This window comes from Epinephelus moara, chromosome 10, assembly GCF_006386435.1.
Source record: "Epinephelus moara isolate mb chromosome 10, YSFRI_EMoa_1.0, whole genome shotgun sequence".
NCBI classification, from domain to species: domain Eukaryota; kingdom Metazoa; phylum Chordata; class Actinopteri; order Perciformes; family Serranidae; genus Epinephelus; species Epinephelus moara.
In genome coordinates this window covers 31504035-31514833 of record NC_065515.1, presented here as the reverse complement: position 1 = coordinate 31514833, position 10799 = coordinate 31504035, and the positions used below count along the sequence as shown (strand labels likewise).

Sequence of the window (10799 nt, the reverse complement as noted above, 5' to 3'; positions counted from 1 at the left end):
GGTAAGTATCTCATACAACTCCACTTCAAAAAATCTGAACTATCCCTTTAATTGCATGTTTTCTTTTTTTGGTGACTTTTTCCTATGTATTCTTCAGTGCCGTGTACTTATCATATATATAGAGACAACGTGTAGTCTATGGTTCTTGTCCTCCTGTCAGCAGGGAGCTCTTGTAGCTGCAGTCAAACAGCAGAGGCGCTGTGTGAACCAGTGGATGTGAGTGACGAGATGGTCACATGTCACCAGTGTGACGAGGCAAAGCAGGAAGCACATTTTTGTACCGGCTAAACTGAGTGGAGGAGGAAAAAGTAAACATGCAACATAGACCAGCTGTGAAGCAAATGATCAGTCGTTACTGTATTTAATCAAGAGATGATCTCGGATGTCTTTTTACGCACAACTGCAAGGCGAGTAGTTTAACTTTCTCCTCGTGTCAGATAGTTTTACAGGAGCATGTTTCACCCAAACTACCAGTGTAAAGCATTTGTCAGCAAATTGATTCGTCTCCACGTCCAGTTTAATAAACGACTTGTAACAATGTCGATACCGAAGCTCTCAGAAGAAAGCTGGAAGAGAGGCAGGAGCGGCTCACAGATCAATGCAGACAGCAGAGCAGCAGACCTCAGTGAGGTGGTGACAGGCAGCATGGGGGGTGTAAACGACCACACTGGAGGAAAGTTCACAGAGGAGGAGATGGTCATCCACAGAGCCCATACAGAGGCATGTGCGGTAAGATGAGTCACTTCATATCCAATGATGTCATGGTGTTCAATCTGATGACCATGATTACGCATGATTAATTAGAGCCAGGCACATGTTTGTCTGTTAGTTGTAGTTTTGAGCTACAAAACTGCAGTGGAGAAAGTTTTCAGATCAGTTCTGTGAAAGTAGCAATACCACAATATGAAATTACTCCAAGTACAGGTCCATCATGCAATATTTTATTTTATTTTATTATTTAAGTTAAAACCTTAAGTTATATGTGTTTAAGTTTAAAGGGGAATGGCCTCCTCAGAGTGGTAATTACAACTGCATGTAGTAAGCTATAATGCTGGGACAGCAAAGAAGCAGCATTTTAATGTTGTAGCATGTTATGTTTATGTTAAGCTGATATCTATAACAAGTTATCATATTTTACATGATGGTCATGCATATATGTAAATCTGAACGTACTATAGCTATCAAATAACTGTATTTCAGTCAAAAATTATATTTCTCTCTGACATGTTGTGGACTAAAAGTACAGCACCCGAGTAAATGTACTTAGTTTTAAACTGTTTATATTGGAGTAGCTGAGCAATTAATGAATAAAATATGAGCAAAATGACAGTAATGCATTCTGTCCTTACTGTAGTGCTGCATTGAAGATATAATACAGGTCTTTTAGCAACACAAGCTGAATCCATTTAGGGCTGCAGTGGTATACTGTAAAGCCATATTTGTGGTATGAATATTGACGGTTATCAGACTGTGCACATTTGCTTGTCTATGATATTTTAAAGAGAAAATGCAACCAGACACCTGCACATCTTCTCTCCTCCGCAACTGTCTGTCACACTTTTTACATATAGTACTTCCATTTATAAAGTGATGTCAAATTAGCAAAAAAAAAAGCCCTCTGTTTTCATTCCTGTAACTGATAATTGTAGTAATAATAATAATTTTGAAATACTATACATCATAAAACTGTGATTATTTTTGAGATGGTTATCATACCCTAAAAATCTCACACCATTGCAACCCCAATTTGCCAAACCAAATTCAAACATGTCATAACAACACCAGCTGTAATAATTTTGGAGTTAATACCAATAGTTAATATATTCTCTACTGCATTTATCAGTGCTGCCTGTTAATGTGTGGTTTATGAGGTTCTTAGTATGAAACAGGATGTCAGACATCACCACCTTGAGGTTACTGTGTTTTTTTAAGACCACTATATTTACATTTACATTAATAGTAAGTGACAGCTTCTTTAAAAAACAGACCTAATGTCTAAATTAATTCCACAGTAGGCCAAATATCATCAGCACAGATAAAAGCAGAACAATAAACCATTGTTTAGCTAAGCTGATATCAGCTGGCGTATGAATGTAATGATAATGTGCCAGCTTTGGTGCATTTTGTGGTGTAATTTAATCACTTAAAGTGAGTTTAATGTTCAAAGATTTTTACTTTGATACAAGGTTGCATTCTTTCCATTCTTACCTCTCTAACTTAAGTATTTATTCCTTTTCTGAATCATTGGGCAGAGAGGGTAGATTTGGCATCTGTGGTGCAAAAAGTAGTGTTTTAGAAAGATTTTGTGAAGAATAATAAATATAAAACAGTTTTGTTAAAATTGTACTTAGAAGCATATACACCTACCCATTGCTTTATACACATTACCTGTCATATAGGTGTTGATGACCACTGTTTTTGTCAGATCCATCATATTCACCAAATCCTACTTGCTCTTCCATCAAACAGAGCCAGTGAGCTCCGTCCGTGGTGATGACAGTAGTGAATGGGTGTCATCTTCATGCCTTGAGGCTGATCTGTTGTAAATATTGTGCTTCTGAGTGTGGGTGAAGTTGAGGCAAGTTGGCCGCGACCTGAGGAGAGTGGTAGGGCCTGGGTGGGAAAAGCACAATACAGAGGGGGCCCAGCTATGCCAGCTTCACTATGTGCCCCTGCAATGCCATGTGAAATGACAGGTCGTGTCACCAAAGGGCCTGGGGCCTTTTTCCCTTTGTGGCCTGTCAAAGCTCACCAACTAGTGGGCTCTCAGTTTGAAACAGACTGAGAGATGACATTTTCGAACTTCCTAAGGGATGACAGAGTAGTTCAGTGTTTTCCACGTACAGAAGGTGTTTATGTGTCTGTACAAGATGAGCGATTGGTCAAAATAAAAGAATTATTGTGACAAAAAATATGTTTTTTTTTATGCATCCTGCAATTATGCAGTGAATATAAATTTCAATACAGTGCAACCAGTTGATTAATCATCGCAGATTCTCACCTACTGCATTTCACACAAAAGAACAGCATTAATTAATTAGTAACATCATAAGAGTTAGACTGTCTTACATCTGTTTGTATGCATAGAGGTCGTCCATTCCCTCGTCTCCTTGACCCAAAGCAATCTGTCTCTATGTATATGTTCATATTCAGTATTACGCTTGCATGTGCCTTTGTGTTTTGGTGCATATATGTACTGTATATGGTTATGTATGCAGGGGTCACCCACCAGCATACGTGTTTGTATGTCTCACTAATTAAATAATAATATCTTCATTATGTTCAGGCAAAGAAGCAGATGTACGTCGACCCTTCCAGTGGGTACAAGGTGTTCACAGAGTATGCCCACCTTCAGAGAGGGAAATGCTGTGGCAGCGCATGCAGACATGTGAGCTCTTTGTTTTCTGTTTTTCCAGGTTGTGTGTTTCTCATCTGGCCTCAGCTGTTTTGTTTCGTCTCTTGTCATGTCTTCTTCTGTTCTTTTCTCTTATGGACCCTGTTTCCCAATAATGATTTACCTCAGATGTGAACTTGACAAATGTTCTGCATTGTTTTATGCCCAAAACATCACATGAAAATAAATTTGACTGTTAAGAGCAATTAGTTTAATTACATAGCGGGGCTAATTTTACTGTGTATTTTTCATTTTCTTTACAACACAAATGCTTATATATTATTTCACATAGTATGACAATTTACCTTAACGTTCAGTCAACATTCTGAGCTCCCAGTCTGCTGCAGTTTATATGATACATGTTACTTGTTTGAAGTGTAAGAAAGTAAACTGTAAAGTAATTTGCCTGCTGCTGAAGGCAGATGTTGCCCGTAAGAACAAATTAAGAAATAGCTTCAAATCTAGAAGTGATGATTCTTAGGGTTCCTGAATGAGAGCAGCATCATCTATCTATACTTGTAGTCAGGCTGTTGTCAAATAAACCTCCTGTATAAGAGCCGTGTTAATGAAACTGTAAAAAGGTGCCTGATATCAGACAGCTTAGTCAACTCCTTACTCTGTTTCCATCTTCAGTCTGACTTTGCATCCACTCTAACCGATCTTTGTGGGGGAGGAGGATTTGATTTCTCTTAACCAATCACTAGAGACCAACAAATCTGCCTGAATCTAAAGTCATTAAAAGTCAACACTGATTCGTAGCCATGCCAATATATTTTTTGAATATTGACTCAAAGTACGATGTCGGGCGATATTGAGAAGACATGTCAATGTAGAGTAGCTTCTATTAGCAGACACCATTGTTGTTATTACTCCCCATTGGCTCCTGACAACAGCTTGACAATGGCATTGGACCCCCCACAGCACTGATTGGATAATTTTTTATGTTTACTGAGAAACTACTGTCGCCTGTCATGATGCCATTAATCGATCAACTTTGTGGAGTGGGTGGATTTCAAGGTCTGGACCAGGCAACATATTGTCAGTTTTAAACAAACTCTCTAACACAGTAACAGATAGTGCCAAAACAAATAGAAAGCAACAATGCTGAAGGTGAAAAAACTTAAATTAAGTGTCATGTTGGTCAGATGATGGCCAAAAATAGTTAGTTAATAGAAGTTTAGGTAAAAGTCCAGCTTATTTACTTAAAGGGACAGTCCACCCCAAATCAAAAATATGTATTGTTCCTCTTACCTGTAGTGCTATTTATTAATCTAGATCGGGTCTTGTTTCTATTCTGAATGGACGACAAACAACTCACAAATGTGTCAAGTTTGTAAAAAAACATACTTTATTTTGAATTACATTGAATTTCCGGCACAGAGCTTTTATTTTGAAGTGCCATTTTCTGCTGTAGAGTGAGTGACTAACAGACAGCTACTTAACAGAGACAGCAAACTAGCTTGACAACATGGCTAAATACAAGTATGACCCTGAATATATTAAACCCTGTGAACCTTTAATGACCAAGGAGCAGTCTGGACACTGTGGCTTCACCAGTAGGGAACCACTGATCTAGATTGTTTTGAGGTGAGTTGTCGAGTGTTAGATATTTGCCGTAGAGTTGGGGTGTGAGAATATATTGATATGCCTGACTATGCCAGTATTATGTTCTATGATACTGTATCGCTTCTCAAAAACACTACTGATTTTGACTTAATATTTTACATACAAAGATTTGTGGTACATTTGTGCGGTGATACAGCTGGTGGATGTAGTTCAGTAGAAAGAAAATAGTTCCTACATGAAACTGCTCACAACAAGGTTTGTAGATTATCTTGAGTAACAGGTCATGGTTTCTGGAAAGAGACATTGCTGTTGAGTTATTCAGATGTATTTTTTGGCACTTTGAGCACCACAAACCGAGTGCCATCTAGTTCTATTATTTTTGAGAGAAGGCAGACATCTCTACAACTGATATCTCCAACACTTGGCAACGCATACCAAAACTATCTAGATGGATAAATAGCACTACAGGTAAGAGGAAGGATATGAATTTTTGATTTGGGGGTGAACTGTCCCTTTAAAGGGCACACCATCAAATCAGCATAGAATCATATTAGATGATCAGCTGGATAATAAACTCCAGTATACAACTATCCGTGGTGATGACACCCTTGCATGATTTAGAGGAGGAGGATGGTGACAGATCAGCTGATATGACCCAGAGAAGAGCTGATCAACGTGGCCTGCTTGGTGCACGTCAACTTTTATTCGTGGAAACAAAATCTTTTTTTCCTCCTGTGTTTATAGTTTTGCAGATATCACTGATTTAACCCATGAAGGTCCACAATCTGAATTTGTTTTTGGCCTGTTTTATGAGCATTATTTATGTTGAACCAAACACCACATTTATTCACAGAGAGATTTACTGGTTTAATGTTTTCTGGTTCTGATATTGGCTTAAGGATCAATAGAATAAAAAAGCAGCACATAGTTCACAGTTAGTCCTTCAGGTGTTCAGACTTTGTGAGACGCTTCTAACCTTTTACAAGTTGACAGGAATCGATCTTTAGTTTTCACGTCTTTATCAGCAGCTGGTTTTGTAAACAGCCTGTGAATGGAGGTACATACACACAGATGGAGGGTGTGTTTTCTGATCATAGTATAGCCTCAAGATACTTTTGGAAGCAGGACCCTGTTGTACTCACTTCACTTCTCACTTTTGCTTTGTCTAGTCCACATTCTGTCCTATCACTCCCTGTCCTATGCCATCCAGTCTTGTCTTCTGTCTTGCTGTGTGGTTCAGGTCTGATTTGATTCGGCCTCATCCTGTTCTCCTTTTGTTTTAGGCTGTAAGCTCACACGTCCACATCTTGTTCTCTGTGCCACTGAAGTCCTGCTCCACATGTAGCCATTAACACCTTCTCATTCTTTCATTTTCTCCTCCAGTGTCCGTACGGCCAAGTCAACGTGAAGGACCCTGCGATGAAGAAACAATTTAATTCTCTATTTTACGTATAGGCCCAACATGACGGAGGTAAAACGCCTGCTCAGGATGGAACCCAGAGCACGTTGCTTGTCTTCTGCCTGTCGTTATTTGGACTACTTGAGAGTCATTTTTAGCAGTGTACCAAGTGATGAAATATGGGTAGTGTCTGTGCAATATCTACCTCCTGTGAATCACAACTATTCTCAGGATTATTTTTATTCTCACAGGACAGGGGAGGAGGAGAAAGGATTTGTTCACTAGAACCTCATGTAAAGTAGTCTTTTATCACATTTTTTGTTTTGCTATATTTTTTAGATATTTTTCTCGAATGTCCAATGAAATGCCTTGAGCATCATTTTTTCGTTTCTCTTTAAGAGTATTTAATATTTTGTGGTGTTGGGCTCCTCTGATACATTTACAAGGGTTGTGGGAGTATGGAGATGAAAACCGAAAGAGCATTTTAGATCTTCGCCCTCAAGATAAAGGGCATATAAGCGAATGGAACTGAAGCTAGTCAGATGGAGTCTTGTGCTCTTTCGCTTTGCATCTCTTGTTATTTTTCCTCCCAAATGTACGACTGCATGAATATTAGCATCATTTACACTCCACAAGTGCTCGACTGAACTGTCTACCTTTGACTGAAACGCTGTGTTGTTAAAAATAGGCAGGGGCCAGGGGTCAGCCCTCACACTTGGCTGCGCTGCTTTTACACCACTTGATGGAATCAGGCTGTTAACAAACATGCCATGGACATCAACAGCAGCCCTCCCCACCGGACTCGCAGCTCAGCCTCCTGGCAACACTTGGCTACAGCACAGCTCCCTGCGGCTGCTCTCCTGAGCTGCAGCCTAATGAACTCCTGGGCCCTCTTATCCCAGCACTGCAATAGATCAGCTCATGTTCACGAGCATGCTTAGACGCACACATGCATAGGCAGGCTTACTCCATCAGAACACCCTGTGGCTCCTAATAGGCCAATATAGAATAAAGGTTGCACTAAACACCGCACTCTGTAGCCCACAGTAATAGTACAAGGTGAGGTCAAGCGCTCATGCAGCACTACCTGTGCGTGCAAGAGATGCTGAGGAAAGATGTGCCACTTGATTTGTGAGTGCATGTGGGTAGGCAGCGCGATGCCTCCGGGCGCTGGCTCTGAACCTGCCACACACACTCGCCTGTCTCCGCCTGATTGGGCAAACAGCGTCGGGATGAGAGGATGTGTCTGCCGCGGAAATTCTGTCGCAGCCGCCTACTGGCGCGGCCACAATTTCCCCTCGGCAGGTGGGTCCCAAAGGCAAGTGCTTAGTGATCGGAGGCAAAGCCCTGTGAGCGGCTACAAGGAGATTCATGATCCCAACAGTGCTGGGGAGGACAGGTTCTCGGGGACGCGTCGTCAGGCGGGATGAGAGGCGAATTTATTTGGTGTTATTCTAAACCGAGGCAGCGGAGCGTGCGGCAGCAACATTTCTACAGCGGGACGGTGAAGGTGTCACACTCATCAAGTACCTGGGCCCGCTTGCCTGCCGCGGCTCTGCGGGTTTTGCCTGGGGGACTCGTCTGTCACATTAAAGTAGATGCATTGCCATTCAGGGCCTCGGCGGTCCCGCAGCCTGACCATGAAATAGGCCAACTTTCATGTCTGCCTCATCCCTCCACGTCTTCCCAATCCAGTGATGGCACAGTTTGAAATGTTTTCCTTTTTTTATATATATATATATATATATATATATATCATGTTCTAGCCTAGCAGTTGGTGACTGAGACACAAACAGCACAGCAATGCCTTCAACAGATTTATGGAGAAATTTACTTGAAAATCAAATCTGCCTTCTCCCACCATGGTCACTCATCATTAAAGTATGTTTAGCAACAGTAAGCCTTGTCTTAGGTTTCTGTGAGTTGTGCCATTTTAAATGCATGATTGAATGTGTGTGTGTACTTGCACAGTCAGAGAGCATTTAGGAGTCTGATCATCAGTTGTAAAATTGTTTAAAATACCTTGTTTTTAATTAATGTAGCTCACTTTAGTTGACAACTTCATAACATTAATGCCATTATTCACTGTCTTATTAGCTGACCTTATTTATTAGTTAGTTAATTTTGTTTATTTTTGATCAATAAGGCCAGTATGATAAAAACTGAAGATATATTAAGTTTTATTTCTTAGTACGAGCTGATATACTCACACACACACACACACACACAGTGGTATTCCCTCTGTGCAGATGTGTTCCAAAGTTACAACAGCCGACCTGACATGTGAGGTGTTTATTTCAGGCATTTTGGACTGAACATCTCTGACCTTCAGCCGGAGCATATGCTGTGTTGGAGCAGAGTGGCAGCTATATACCGTGTGCCTTTCTACAGGACGATGACACTAGCCGCAGAGAAAAAGAGAGCTGTCCAGTTTGGAACTGTGACCAGACAGGCTCTAGTCACAACCAGTTGACAGGCCAAGCAGCCCCCCTCTCCCCTTCCTCCTTTCTCCACCCCCCCCCTCTCTCCATCTCAAACAGGCACAGCAGCCCTGCGGCCAATGGCCCCAACCACAGTCAGTTACAGTGTCTCCATCACTGTTGGCCAGACCAGCCAGGAACTGACATGGGGTTGGCGGCAGAAAAAAAAACTTGAGTGTCAGCCGTATGATGGCTGAAAGGAACATCAGTCTCAGCAATTGGCTAGGCACTGCTTTGGACGTTTGTGTGTGTGCATGCACGCGCACGTGAGTCTTGATATTCAAGCAGCATTTGAGCAGCCCCTACATCAACGTCTGGTCGTTCTACACAGACAATGTCAGCTCGCCTCGGGGCAGCAGCCTCCACAGTGGTCATATGGACAACCAGATCCCTGTGGTAGAATTAGTGATAAAAAACACACATGGCCACTGAGTGACAGTCAGCGCACCAGATTCCTTTGGACAGACAGGGCTGCAAATAGCACAGAGGAGCAGTTTCTCCCTCAGACCGCAACTGGTGGTCAGGCTCATGCCAGGCCAAGTCGTGGCCGCCAGATGAGCCCAGATAAAAGGAGAGTCAGGGGCAGTAGCAGGCACCTAAGAGCCTAAGGAGCACTTTGGCCTGTTTATTCCCCTCCTTGTTTTACATCAATGCACTTCTTCCTGTGATTTCTTGTCTACGCTGACAAGACAACTGATGTAACTGCCTCTTTTTTTTTTGGCTTTTACACTATCTAACCTCCAACTTGAGTTCCCCTCTGACTCTGTCTTCAATGAATGGTTGAAGCAGGAAGAAAGGGAGCGTCTGACAATGTAACAACATATACAAGCATCATCTAAACGAGTGCGTCTCCTCCAAAAAGCCGCTCTGCTCCATAAGGTTATATAGCGATAAAGAACATCCGTCTATTATGTTTCCATGTCCTTTCTAGTGTGGCCAGATATGGACTAATACGCGCACCATTCCCCAGGAGGATACTCTGTCCCCAGAGGAGATGGAGGGGGGGGGTGGAGGGGCGGAGGTGGCAGTGTGCTGTTGGAGCTGTTCTGGAGGCAGGGAGGGGAGGCAGGCAGCAGTTGGTGTGCAGAGAGCAGAGGCTCAGGCTGGCTAGTTAAGAGCTTCTCTCTCCTATCCTCCATCTGCCAGGGACCGGGGTTGTGATTTGAGCTCCAGCAGAGCAGAGCAGGGAGGAGATCGAAGGAGGGGTGGAGGGAGGTAGGGGATGGGGGTGGTGGTGGTGGTGAGAGGTAGTGAGGGGGTGAAGGGGAGGGGGAGCGTTGGTTGGTTGGTTGGAAGAGACAGAAAAGAGAAAGTGGAAGAAGCGGGGAGTTGGAGGAGGAGAGGGGAAAAAGTGAGGGAGAGAAGACCTGGAGAGAGAAAATAAGGATGGAAATGAAAAACAGGATACGTGGGGATTGAGACGCCTCAGAAAATCTATTTATAGGCTTATTCTTGTCAATCATTATTATTCTAAATCACTGTTGGACATTTTAATTTGAGGCATCGGCTATAAAGAACAGTGCTTTGGTCATATTTCAGCCATGTGTATTTTGATATTTCCTCTCCTCCAATAATTATGAAGCCATGTCCACTGTGTGTTTGTAAATATTTCCAGGATGTCTCACACCCTCCTCTCACCCACCCACCCCGGCTCATGTGACTGGGATACATGTGACTGGGATACAGCTTTACAGTGCTTCACTCCTCCCTCTGTTCCTCCTCCTCAGAACCCCCCTCTCCCTTCCCTTCCCACTCCTCTCCTTCATTCTGTCAGTGTTTAGCCTGTGGTTCCCTGCACCACAGTGGATCCTGGGAGAGCCTTCCCCACCACCTCCTCCTTCCTCGCCTCCTCCTTTGCCTCTCCTCGCCTCCTCCGCTCCTTGCTTTGGGAGTGACTGAGAGCTCCCTCCGTGAGACTGAGTGTCACTTGAGGTGACCCAGAAATGATGACTCCAGATGA

At 42.7% G+C, this 10799-nt stretch overlaps 1 protein-coding gene across 2 annotated transcripts; it reads left to right on the top strand.

Moving 5' to 3' along the window:
- Positions 1 to 259: 259 nt before the first annotated feature.
- On the top strand, positions 260 to 8909 carry c10h1orf53 (chromosome 10 C1orf53 homolog). 2 transcript variants are annotated; one of them, XM_050054833.1, is made up of 3 exons: positions 260 to 720; positions 3287 to 3388; positions 6344 to 8909. In XM_050054833.1, exons 1-3 carry the CDS (start codon positions 454 to 456, stop codon positions 6413 to 6415), a joined length of 441 nt encoding a protein of 146 aa, XP_049910790.1. In that variant the 5' UTR covers positions 260 to 453; the 3' UTR covers positions 6416 to 8909. The 2 variants fall into 2 exon arrangements, with proteins under 2 accessions (XP_049910790.1, XP_049910789.1); XM_050054832.1 differs by having other exon boundaries at positions 260 to 729; positions 6344 to 8905.
- The last annotated feature ends 1890 nt before the right edge of the window (positions 8910 to 10799 follow it).